The sequence below is a fragment of the Mercenaria mercenaria genome, chromosome 2 (assembly GCF_021730395.1).
Source record: "Mercenaria mercenaria strain notata chromosome 2, MADL_Memer_1, whole genome shotgun sequence".
NCBI classification, from domain to species: domain Eukaryota; kingdom Metazoa; phylum Mollusca; class Bivalvia; order Venerida; family Veneridae; genus Mercenaria; species Mercenaria mercenaria.
Genome location: NC_069362.1, coordinates 104,624,303 through 104,637,742, shown reverse-complemented (window position 1 = coordinate 104,637,742; position 13,440 = coordinate 104,624,303). Strand labels below are relative to the sequence as shown.

Below are 13,440 nucleotides of genomic sequence, written 5' to 3'. Positions count from 1 at the left end.
GGCCACTGAGTCAAATCAAAGGAAAAGCCTGTTAACACTCTAGAGGCCACATTTATGACTGTATCTTCATGAAACTTAGTCAGAATGTTAAACTTGATGATCTTTAGGACAAGTTCGAATCTAGGTCATGTCGGGTCAAAAACTAGGTCACTGAGTCAAATCAAAGGAAAAGTTAGTTAACATTTTAGAGGCCACATTTATGACCATATCTTAATGAAACTTGGTCAGGATGTTAATCTTGATGATCTTTAGGTCAAGTTTAAATCTGGGTCAGATGGGGTCAAAAACTAGGTCACTAGGTCAAATCAAAGGAAAAGCTTGTTAACACTCTAGAGGCCACATTTATGACTGTATCTTCATGAAACCTAGTCAGAATGCTAAACTTGATGATCTTTAGTCAAGCTCAAATCTGGGTCATGTCGGGTCAAAAGCTAGGTCGCGGGGTCAAATCAAAGGAATAACTAGTTAACACTTTAGAGGCCACATTTATGACCGTATCTTAATGAAACTTGGTCAGAATGTTAATCTTGATGATCTTTAGGTCAATAGGTCAGGTGAGCGATACAGGGCAATCATGGCCCTCTTCTTTTTTTTTACACTTTCTCTTTTTTCTCCTTGTCTCTGTAATTACTTGATGGATTTGCTTTAAACTTAAAGTAGTTATTCCTCATCATCACCCACACCAATATGGCACAAGAGCCATAACTCTCTCACCAATATTTCATAAATTATCCCCCCTTTTTACTTAGAATTTCAGGTTAAGTTTTGATGCACTTCCATTCTATCTCAGTTATTCCTAAGACTGAAAGTAGTTGTTCCACATCATATGACACAAGGCCCATAACTCTGGTACCAGTATTTAATGAATTATCCCCCCTTTTACTTAGAATTTCAGGTTGAAGTTTTGATGCACTTTCACTATATTTCAGTCAGTGAATTGTTTTGCAGATGTCGGTCGGCTGGTCCATAGACCAATTGGTCAAGAATACTGTCTTGGGCATAGGATCATGAAAGTTGATAGGGAGGTTTGTCATGACCAGCAGATGATCCCTATTTGATTCCGGATGATAACTCAAGGATGCTTGGGCCTATGATCATGAAAGTTGATAGATAGGTTGGTCATCACCAGCAGATGACCCCATTTCATTTTGAGGTCAGTATGTCAAAGGTCAAGATCACAGTGACCGGGAACAGTTAAACCATTTCAGGACCATAACTTGAGAATGCTTGGGCCTAGGATCATGAAACTTAAAAGGGAGGTTGATCATGACCAGCAGCTGACCTCTATTGATTTTCAGGTCAGAGGTCAAGGTCACAGTGACCGGGAACAGTTAAACGGTTTTCGGTCTATAACTTGAGAATGCTTGGGCCTAGGGTCATAAAAGTTGAAAAGGGAGGTTGGTCATGACCAGCAAATGACCCCTATTCATTTTGAGGTCAGTAGCTCAAAAGTCAAGGTCACATTGACCCAGAACAGCTTGAGAATGTTTGGGCCTAGGATCACGAAACTTAACAGGAAGGTTGATCATGACCAGCAGATGATCCCTATTGACTTTGAGGTCAGTAGGTCAAGGTCACATTAACCCAGAATGATAACTCAAGAACGCTTGGGCCTATGATCATGAAATTGATAGATAGGTTGGTCATGACCAGCAGATGACCCCTATTCATTTTGAGGTCAGTAGGTCAAAGGTCACAAATGACCGGGAAGAGTTAAACCATTTCCAGACCATAACTTGAGAACGTTTGGGCCTAGAATCACGAAACTTAAAGGGAGGTTGATCATGACCAGCAGCTGACCTCTATTGATTTTCAGGTCAGAGGTCAAGGTCACAGTGACCCGGAACAGTTAAACGGTTTTCGGTCTATAACTTGAGAACGTTTGAGCTTAGGGTCATAAAAGTTGATAGGGAGGTTGGTCATGACCAGCAAACGACCCCTATTCATTTTGAGGTCAGTAGGTCAAGGTCACATTGGCCCAGAACAGTTAAACAACTTGAGAATGTTCGGGCCTAGGATCACGAAACTTAATAGGGAGGTTGATCATGACCCCTATTGATTTTGAGGCCAGTAGGTCAAAGGTCAAGGTAGCATTGACCCAGAACAGTAGAACTTCTTTTGCCAAATAATTAGGGAATGCTTTGGTTTAAGATCACATTTGATACGGAGGTCACTTATGACTGGTAAATGACCCATGTGATGTCAGTATGTCAAATGTCCAGTGCACAGTGGTCAAATAATTTCTGTTCCTTGTCCAGTTACTGAATGCATCGAGGGGGGCATTTCATGTTCTACAAGCTCTTTTTACTAACTACATGGATTTTATTTAAAACTTTAAATAGTTGTTCAACATCATCACTCACATCATATGACACAAGGGCCATAACTCTTGCACCAATATTTCATTAATTATCCCCTGTTTTACTTAGAATTTCAGACTAAAGTTTTGATACACTTTCACTCTATCTCAATTATTACTAAATGGTAAATAGATTTGATTCAAACTTAAAATAGTTGTTCCACCTTATCACCCGCATCATATGAGACAAGGTGCATAACTCTGGCACCAATTTTTCCTGAATTATGCCCTCTTTTACTTAGAATTTAAGGTTAATTTTGATGCATTTGCGCTATATGATATATCTAAATTATTACGAAATGCATTTGATTCAAACTTGAAGAAGTTGTTCCACATCATCACCCACATCATATGACACAAGGTGAATAACTCTTGCACCAATATTTTACGAATTATGCCCCCTTTTTGCTTAGAATTATATTTACCGGTATACACTTTATTACCTCTCTTATAGCTTAATATTTTTGGCACAGACTCAAGCTATTGTGCAATAATTTCATCCACCATTGGAGTCATCTAACACTCCAGTGACAGCTCAATTTTCCTCAGATGTGCCCAGTTTCACTATCCAGCATTGAAATAGTCAAGCGCGCTGTCTCCTGTGACAGCTCTTGTTCTGTCTTCTATGCACTTTATTAATACATTTTGTATACTAGTAGGCAAAATGTTACCTGAATCGAGACCTTTTCTCTGTGTGTATGGTATCAAAAAGTCATGTTGATTGGCCACCTTGTTACAAGGATGCTACAGACCAAGTTTGGTGATTATCCATCAGGCAGTTCATGAGATGTTTAAAGGTTTCTCTATTTTAAGCTCTGGTGGTCACTAAAATCAGTGAAAAAGAACCATTTGAACAAATTTAAGAGGACCTAACACGGTTGCTATGGACCAAGCTTTGTGCTGATCCATCAAGCAGTTCATGAGATGTAGTTTAAAAGTTTTTCTATTTTTAGTTCTGGTGGTCCCTAAAAGCAACACAAAAATTTTGTGAAAATATTTTATTTCTTTGTCATAAATATTTGTCACTGTTACACTATACATTAGTAATTAAATAAATACAAATACTATTTACAACTTGTACATAAAAATACCACTTTACATCACTAGTATATTTAAGACTAAACAAAGAATATTTACAAATGAAAATAAGTGTACAGTCATGTTCTAACCCTGCAAAAATCTCTTGATTTTATAAGTAAATTAATCACCTAATGCCAACTGGATAAAAAAATTCTTTATGACTTAGTGAAGTGTGTTTTATTCTGCGATAAAACTACACAATAATAACCCTTTAACAATAAATCATTAGACTGTTATGCTGCCTCTTTTAATAATACACAACAATAAATCAATTCTAGGCATTGTTTTATGATAAAAAAATTTATATGTCAATCAAATCTGAGAAAAAACTGGAGATTTCATTTCACAATGGATACCAGAAAATAAATTTTAAAATGTCCATTCTTTGAAAAATCTATTATTAATGGCAAAAAATAGTTCTTTATTACCTTGCTTTCAAAGAGGCTGTTAATAATACAGGCAATGTAGAGCAAAAGATGAACCTCTGAGCACCAATGATACACAGAGCAGCTCAGTCTAACAGATACTGACTTAAATTAACAATAAAGATATGATAATATAATGTCATAAAATGACAAATACAGACTTCAACAATGGTATTAATAATCTGTCTTAAAAACAAGAGCTGTCCGTAAGACAGCCAAGCTCGACTATTCGAAATATTGTCCCAGAAGCAGGAAAATATTACCCAAAAAGGTTAAATATCAAAAGAGTTTTAAGTTCAAAATGGGGGAATAATTTGACCAAAATGCATATCAGTTATGGGACTTGCTGCTATCAACTAGTTTTATAACCCCGAAGGCACATGTGAAGTTTTAATTCAATATATGCATTAGTTTTGGAGATAGAAACTTGCATGTAAAACTTTAACCAGAGTTTTCGAAGTCCAAAAGGGGGATTATTTGCCCAAAATACATGCCAGAGTTATGGGACTTGATCCAGTGAGGTTAGTAATTGATCTAGAAAAAGAAAAAATAAGTTTCAAATCTATATGCCTTTTAGAAATAGCTGTATGTACTTGCACGCAAAACTTTAACCAGAATTTGCTAAGTCCAAAAGGGGGCATAATTTGGCCAAAATGAAGGTCAGAGTTATGGGACTTGCTGCTATCAACTAGTTTTATAACCCCGAAGACACATGTGAAGTTTCAAATCAATATCTGCATTAGTTTTGGAAATAATAACTTGCATGTAAAACTTTAACTAAAATTTTCTAAGTCTAAAAGGGGGCATAATTTGCTCAAAAAACATGTCAGAGTTATGGGTCTTGACCCAGTGAGGTTGGTAATTGATCTAGAAAAAGAAAAAGTAAGTTTCAAATCTATATGCCTTTTAGAAATAGCTGTATGTACTTGCATGCGAAACTTTAACCAGAATTTGCTAAGTCCAAAAGGGGGCATAATTTGGCCAAAATGAAGGTCAGAGTTATGGGACTTGCTGCTATCAACTAGTTTTATAACCCCGAAGACACATGTGAAGTTTCAAATCAATATCTGCATTAGTTTTGGAAATAATAACTTGCATGTAAAACTTTAACTAAAATTTTCTAAGTCTAAAAGGGGGCATAATTTGCTCAAAAAACATGTCAGAGTTATGGGTCTTGACCCAGTGAGGTTGGTAATTGATCTAGAAAAAGAAAAAGTAAGTTTCAAATCTATATGCCTTTTAGAAATAGCTGTATGTACTTGCATGCGAAACTTTAACCAGAATTTTCTAAGTCCAAAAGGGGGCATAATTTGGCCAAAATGAAAGTCAGAGTTATGGGACTTGCTGCTATCAACTAGTTTTATAACCCCGAAGACACATGTGAAGTTTCAAATCAATATCTGCATTAGTTTTGGAGATAGTAACTTGCATGTATAAATTTAACCAAAATTTTCTAAGTCCAAAAGGGGGCATAATTTGCTCAAAATACATGTCAGAGTTATGGGACTTGACCCAGAGAGGTTGGTAATTGACCTAGAAAAAGAAAAAATAAGTTTCAAAGCTATATGCCTTTAATTGATGGCTGAATGTACTTGCATGCAAAAACTTAACCAAGGTGTGACGCCGACGCCGACGCCAGGGTGAGTAGAATAGCTAGACTATTCTTCGAATAGTCGAGCTAAAAATCATCTTGTTTTTTTCTTTAAAGATTATACACATCTTTTTGAAAATTATTTTATCCTAGTGAGAGTCACTATACCAAGTTTGTAAGTTTGATGCATGTCTAGTATTACTGTAATTTCAAACACAGCATAATTCTCCATACTTTGTCCCAAAAGTATTGTATAACATTAAAGATATCCAATGACCATCTTTCACTGAACACATTTTATAATTACTGACCTAAAGTCAATACACCTGACTGGACACAAACTACAATTATGGTCAAAGGGAGATAACTTAGCTTTAAAACCTACTTAATCCAAAGCCTTAAAATCAAGACTGCCACATTAAGATAAAATGTGTTCAGTGAAAGATGGTCATCAGTAAAGTTAAATACATTTAATTGGATTTTATACATTTGAAGTAAATATATAAATTAAGTTTGCACATTCACAATTAAATGTCATACAGTAACAGTTGATTGTTAAAAATCCAGTTGTTTTTAGTGGTAGTGTTTACCTATAAATATATTCAGTGTGTACTATTTCAAACCTAATGCATAGTACTGCTAATACACACAACCTTGTTAATTTTATGTTTACATAAACTATATAAAGTAATTGTTCATGTTTGTAAATATGAAATTTGGATCTAATTTACCTCTAAACCACACTAAGCAAGGAAAACAAGGCATAATATCTTGTTTACTAAACCTACACATGAATGTAGAGATCTGTTATAATATTTGCGAATAAGTATGATGCAGATCTATGAAACTGTACAACCACAGAAAAGTTCCTGGACGGATGAATCCTTCAAATATACCTAACTCCTACTTTAATCTTACATTACCCAGAAGCACATGCTAATCATAAGTTTTTTCTTCAGATACTGAGCATAAGCAAACTATTTAGGAATGTAAAAGTAATTGCATAAAATCATAAATAGTTATTTCATGGGTACATAAATTGATTTCATTGAAATATTTTATTTGGAAATTAACTGTTTGTTGGGATTTGATTTTTCATATTGATACAACCACAAAATCCATGTAAATTAGTCCCATGATGTCTCAACATGTTTTTAAGATTTAACAAAACCTTTTCTAAACAATGATTACAGATTTTAGAACTCTTAAAGTGCTAACTGGTATTTCTGTGTCCCTAACCTTTAATTCAATGGCGTTACTTTACACTTATTCCACTTTCATTGTTCTGACAGTACTTTCTCTTCATATACTGAAAATACAACCTAATTATGTATCACGATTGCTTCTAGTAACTAAAATGTCTGAAGTTGTAAGAACACTATTTCCTCTTTCCACCTTTCAACTGTTTCAGTTCATTTTCATGGTAATGTGAAATGGCTGAGGTTTCTGCTAACTGAAATTTAAAAACAGTATATATATATTTCTAAAAGTATTTTGCTTGATCTATGTCTATTCTTTAATGTTTCTGAACAAAGGTTAAAGATAACGATTTCTTTTTAAATATGGGTACTGCGTACTAAAATGGTAGTCATTACCTAAAATGCAAACATCCATTTAAGTCCTGCTTAGCCCATGACAGGTATCATATTTACTTACCATACCATCTTCCAGTCTGGGCCAATACTGCTGGAAGTAGTACCAGTTTCAGAAATCACACAGCACTGATCACTAGGCATGATATCAGTTGTAATCGGGAATCAAACCGAAGTTGCTTGCACTATAGTCCCAGTCTACAAACAACTGACTCTATGCATCACTGACTTCCTATTGATGCACTTTTGTTTTTCAAGATATAAAAGTTACTTTGCAAAACTATCAATTAAATGACAGACAAATCTAGATACATATAAAAATGTTAACAAATTCATGCTAGGTTTTGTGAAATGAATTTTAACAAATCAACTGCATCAAATAAATTCAGCGACAAAAGGTTTGTATTAAATAAATAAGTATAAAAGCATTCTCTCTGTCTTACCATATCTAACAAAATGTCTATCTTTAGCTTGAGTAGATTATTTTCCTCAGAAAGATTTTGGTTGTCACGCCGTAGTTTCATCACCTCCTTGTGACTAGCAGCACTAGGACCAGTCTCTGGAAAAATTATGTATGGTTTGATAAGATATGGTTTACATAACGCTAGACTGTAAAAAAAGAGAAAGACTGGAAGTGCAACAAAACTATGTTTAACCAAAGAGCTATAAAAATAAATAGATTGGCAACTTGAAAGGCATATAGAGCAAATCTCGCCAACCTCCCGTGACAAAAAAATCAGATGTCGTTTACCGGAAGTGGCGCGTTCTCCATGCGCCATTTTGTATGCGAAAGCAATTATTCATCGGTAAAATAATTATCACCGTATGACCACGTTTCCTTCGATGGCAAAAAAAACACGTGTACTTCGTGTCTTAAGACCATTTCAAATTAAACTAATTTTGTTTTAGAAGCTAACATGTATTTTAAATGTAGTTTTAAAGGTACAAATTGTAACTCCATGCTCGCCGATGTTTGATTTTAGTAAGATAACGCTGAATCACGCTCTGACACAATCTCACGCGAGATTACAGCCAGTTGCCATTCTGTGTATTTTATACTTCTTTGGTTTAACCTGAAATTCTAAGTAAAAAGGGGGCATGATTCATGAATTGTTGAGAAAGTTATGACCCTTGTATCATATAATAATGCGAAACATTCATTTCAAGTCTGAATCACATCCATTTACTGGTACAAACAGTTAAAGTGAAAGTGCATCAAAACTTGAACAGTTAAGCTCTTGATGCCAATGCCGACACAAGGTGAGAAGGATATCTATCCACATACTTAGTAAAGTCAAGCTAAAAAGGTTAGTTCTAATGAGCTTTTGTAAGTGGATACAGGTTATACCTTGAACCCACATTCCATTCTCAAATGCCACTTCCTGACCACCAAGTTTCAGTTTGACAGGACCAACATCTGGTCCAAATTCTTCCCGAGATTTCTCTGCATCCAGATGAAGATTTGACAGTGACTGAGCTCTTCTTGGAGGTGTCTTCTTTGGAGAAAACTTGTCACCAAATGGAAACAGTGGCATATTTTCAAATTCTGAAACAGAACAAGAGAGTTAAAACATGCAAAGATTCCTGTAATATTTGACACAACTTGAAAGCTTTCTCTAAAGTGGTAAAGTATCTTTACAATCTAAATTCTGACTACATAAAATATTAATTTACTTGTTAATAAAATCGCAATGCAGCTTGGGTTTAAACAATCTGTCTTCAGAGTTATCCAAAGTGGATTATATCCGAACCCCTGTAACCTACACTCTGTTAAGTTACACAATAACTATTCTTTCTGAGATCGGAAGCATAGATTATTATTAAAGATCGTATTATTCAAATACTCTTTTGCCAGAAACATACCTGTAAGGGATCAGCGATTGCATAAAAATGAGGATTTTTTGTTCTGATTTTGTTTGGACTTGTTACCGGAAGTCGAATGGAAGACGCTTTGAACTGAATTGTGCGTTTAATTGACACAGACTAAAACAAACACCAAAGAGGAAGTGATTGCCAAAACACACTGAATTTTTAATTTATTACTTAGATCAACTTTATTATATCGGTATCTTTTTACATAATCCATTTCTTACAATGTCAGTTTGTGTCAATGAAATATCTACAATCACAAATGATCTAACTTCTTTTCAACTGTCCCGCCCAACTCTAGGCTAGCCTTACTCATTCGGGATGACTTATTTTATGATCTGATATTTTATAGTTGTCATCCCTTTAAGCCATAACCATATCTGCATTTTACTGTTAGGAAAATGAAGACATTAAAAATCCAAAAAAGTCATAAGACAAAGATTGCGAATTAAAATGATATAGCTCACATAATAATAATAATTTGATCTTTACACAATTCTCGATATCAACATTATAGGATAAATCCCGTTTCCCGTTATTAGCCACCAATAAACGCCTGTTCCCGGTTTTACGGTGAGGGGGGTATCGGCCATTACGCTATATAGCGGTAGTGTTCAAGATTATCCTTTTTTCAAGGCTTTAACTAGGATATTTGAAACGTAACCTGAAACACTGTCCACAGAAGATAAAAGAACGAGCATATCTCAGCCTAGTCTGCCCGAAACTTGAAAATGCATCATCAGTCTGGAACCCACAACAGAACACACAGATCAAACAACTAGAACAGGTCCAACGTAATGCTGCTCGCTTTGTATGTAACAAGCTGTATAACCCTAACAAACCAGACAGTGTCTCTGCTATGATCACCAACCTGAACTGGACTCCATTATACCAACGCGGAATTAACGCCGATCTCATCCTACTGTATAAGACGGTCAACGGCCTAGTAGCCATTCCAGTGATTTACCACCCAACGCTAGCACTGATGAGAAGTACATGACTCAGCCATACAGTCAAGTTCATACCATTCCAGTGCCGCCTCAATATCTACCAGCATTCCTTCTTCCCCAGAACAGTTACTCATTGGAACAGACTACCAGAGTCAACCGCTACAGCTCCCAGCTTGGAGGCATTCAGATCAGCCATCCAGCAGGTGCCAGCAGCAACAGTATTCTGAGAAGTGAGGGATGTGTGTACAGTGTATTATACATGTTTGACTTTTAAATTTGGACATTTTTAAAGTTTTTACCGTGACAAATTCACACTACACGCATGTACAGTTTCACCCCTCGTTAGTAAATGTCTGCTTGCGGATTTTGACGAGTAACCAAGTTGAAGTTGAATAAAAAAGTATTGCAGATTATCATAAAATATTGTTGTAATTAAAATATTTCAAAAATATCCTAAAAGTTTACTTTATTTTTGAAATTTTATCTTTTATTCTACACTGCCTCTTCCGTGGCTCGATACCGATGGTGTGAAAATATTCGCATTTTTTCAAGGTCAACAAATTATTTTGCAAAGATTTTGCTGCCGAGGTTGTAAAATAGTACTATCATTGTGAGAAAGTAAGAACTATCCTAAATCCTTATCTTCTGGCAAAAATAATTGCGTTATATTGTACACGGTCTTTATATTGGTTATTCTCACCAGCCCCCCGACCCTATTTACAGAAATACCGGAAGACGGGTTTTATCCTATAATGTCGATATGGTCAATATGTATACGTCTTCTGACACCAAATGTCTACGTTATTTTTGAACCGCCCTCGTATATTTAAAAAATGAATACTTACTCGTCTTTTAAAGTTGAAGCTTACTGAAAATCAAAATGGCAACTTGAATAAAAAGATAAATCAAAAGATAGGTTTATATGATTTTATTAAAGCAGGTATTAAAAGTGTTTCAGATTCATTAATCATTATGATTTTTTTCAATGAAATTCTGTTTTATGGTTACACTTTATTTCATAAGGGAATATTATATTATACCATTAAAAGACTATTTTGAAATAATTTAAACCAAACAATCAGAATTTTAAAGAAATTTACCTACCTAAGTTAAAAGCTAACAAAATAATGGCGATTGTAGTTCATCCACCAGTGCGCAAATTTCACGTGCGCTCAACAAATTTTCAACCTCGTATAAAAAATGTTTTGCGCATTTTAATTTCTTTTGTAAATTAATTATTTATTTTAGATATGATTTAATTCTGTCATAAACCCTAAAAGTACGAATTATTAAAGAAATACGACTGTACATAGAGAATTTTAGGACATGGAAATTCAGTCACAAATGCGCATATTTCCAATACGCTCGCCGATTTTTCAATCATGTACAAAACGTATGGGCAAAAGTATTTATATTTCATTTTGAAAATTAATTATTTATGATATATATATTTGAATTCAGTCATAAACCGCTTCACAATTACCATTTGTTGAAGAAATATGGGTGTATTTCGGTTACGATGTCGGTCGGTCGGTTGGTATGTAGACCAATCTGTTTCTGGATGATAACTCAGAACGCTTTGGCCTAGGGTCATGAAAGTTGATAAGAGATTTGTCATAACCAGCAGATGACCCCTATTGATTTTGAGATCAGTAGGTCAAAGGTAAAGGTCACAGTGACCCAGAACAGTGAAACGGTTTCCGGATGATAACTCAAGAACGCTTAAGCAAAGGATCATGAAAATTAACAGGAAGGTTTGTCATGACCAGCAGATGGTCAAAGGTCAAGGTCACAATGACACGGAACAGTTAAACGGTCTCCGGATGATAACTCAAGAATGCTTTGGCCTAGGATCATGAAAGTTGACAGGAAGGTTGGACATGATCAGCAGATGACCCCTATTTATTTTGAGATCAGTAGGCCAAAGGTCAAGGTCACAGTGACCCTGAACAGTTAAATGGTTTCTGAATGATAACTCAAGAATGCTTGGGCCTAGGATCATGAAAATTGATAGGGAGGTTGGTCATGACCAGCAGATGACCCCTATTGATGTTTAGGTCAAAGGTCAAGGTCACAGTGACCTGGAACAGTGAAACGGTTTTCGGATGATAACTCAAAAATGCTTGGGCCTAGGATCATGAAAGTTGATATGGAGGTCAGCAGATGACCCCTATTGATGTTGAGGTCAGTAGGTCAAAGGTCAAGGTCACAGTGACCCGGAACAGTGAAACGGTTTCCTGATGAAAACTTAAGAACGCTTGGGCCTAGGATCATGAATGTTGATATAGAGGTTGGTCATGACCACCACATGACCCTTATTGATTTTGAGATCAGTAGGCCAAAAGTCAAGCTCACAGTGACCCGGAACAGTTAAACCACTTCCGGACAATAACTTGAGAACGCTTGGGCCTAGGGTCACGAAACTTAATAGGGATGTTGATCATGACCAGCAGATGACCTATGTTTTTTTAAAGGTCAAAAAGTCAAAGGTCAAGGTCACATTTACCCAGAACAGTAGAACTTTTGTGCACAGTATCCAAATAATTTCTGTTCCTTGTGCAATTTACTGAATGCATCAAGGGGGGCATTTCGTGTTCTATGAGCTCTTGTTACTTTTTATTTAATAAACTGTTATGTACAGCCAAAAAAACAATCAAAATATGAGTATACTAATAAACTTTTTTTCGACACTGTACTTTAATACTTGTACATTATTTTAAACTGGCATTGATTAAGACTATGTTTAACATTGTAGTCATACTGGCCTGTGGATGATTGTGAGATGCTGCACTTTTAAGGCATACAGTATTGTGATAAAGCAAAAGATATGGATGGGCAAGGAAGACCAGATCCATACAGGGGGCACAGGGAACAGATTCCACTTTCAAACAGTAAGTTGTTAGCATTTGTGTATCAACTTGGAAATTTAGCGGGTAATATCTAACTAATGGTAATTCCTGTAGGACATAGATTATAGTCAGGTTGTTTGTTAGCTCATCTATACGAAATATGGAGAGCTACTTGACCTGGCTTCGGCTTCGGCATCTTTTCGTGGTCCCACCTTGGTTAAAGTTTTGATGCACTTTCTCTTTATCTTTGTTATTACTTGATGGATTTGCTTCAAACTTAAAATAGTTATTCCTCATCATCACCCACATCATATGACACAAGGGTCTTAACTCTGGCACCAAAATTATGGCAATATTTCAATATTTCATGAATTATCCCCCCCCCCCCCCACCCCCCACTTTTACTTAGAATTTCAGGTTAAAGTTTTGGTGCACTTTCACTTTATCTCCAATATTACTGAATGAATTTAATTCAAATTTAAAATAGCTGCTACATTTCATCACCTACATCATATGACACAAGGTCCATAACTCAGGCACAAATTTTTCATGAATTATGCCCCCTTTTTGCTTAGAATTTTATGTTAATTTTGATGCATTTTCACTATATCTCTGTTTTTTCAGAAAGGATTTGATTCAGACTTAAAATAATTAATCATCAACATCACCTTCATCATTTGACACAAGGACCATAACTGTGACACCTGTATTTTATGAGTTATCCC

General features: G+C 35.6%; 2 protein-coding genes across 4 annotated transcripts in view; one reads left to right on the top strand and one right to left on the bottom strand.

Moving 5' to 3' along the window:
• Positions 1-3,342: 3,342 nt before the first annotated feature.
• LOC123564778 (protein chibby homolog 1-like) lies at positions 3,343-9,007 on the bottom strand. Its single transcript, XM_045358594.2, has 4 exons — positions 8,911-9,007; positions 8,396-8,593; positions 7,491-7,606; positions 3,343-6,908 (listed from the first exon to the last, which is right to left on the bottom strand). The coding sequence occupies exons 2-4, from the start codon at positions 8,580-8,582 to the stop codon at positions 6,834-6,836; spliced, it is 378 nt and encodes a 125-aa protein (XP_045214529.1). The 5' UTR covers positions 8,583-8,593; positions 8,911-9,007; the 3' UTR covers positions 3,343-6,833.
• Positions 8,977-13,440, top strand: part of LOC123564776 (transmembrane channel-like protein 7) — a 70,252-nt gene continuing 65,788 nt past the window's right edge. For all 3 annotated transcript variants that reach the window (XM_045358590.2, XM_053537416.1, XM_053537417.1), the window contains exons 1-2: positions 8,977-9,112; positions 12,622-12,757. In XM_045358590.2, the coding sequence (XP_045214525.2) occupies positions 12,694-12,757 (64 nt within the window). In that variant the 5' untranslated portion in view covers positions 8,977-9,112; positions 12,622-12,693. The remainder of the gene's footprint in view (positions 9,113-12,621; positions 12,758-13,440) is intronic.

Bases quoted from the DNA above. Each gene is read 5' to 3' on its own strand.
- LOC123564778 (XM_045358594.2), bottom strand. From the start codon at position 8,582: ATGCCACTGTTTCCATTTGGTGACAAGTTTTCTCCAAAGAAGACACCT. The intron at 7,607-8,395 runs GTATAACCTGTA...TAATTTTTCCAG, and splicing joins GAATGGAATGTGGGTTCAAG to AGACTGGTCCTAGTGCTGCT. The intron at 6,909-7,490 runs GTAAGACAGAGA...TTTAAATTTCAG, and splicing joins TAGACATTTTGTTAGATATG to TTAGCAGAAACCTCAGCCAT.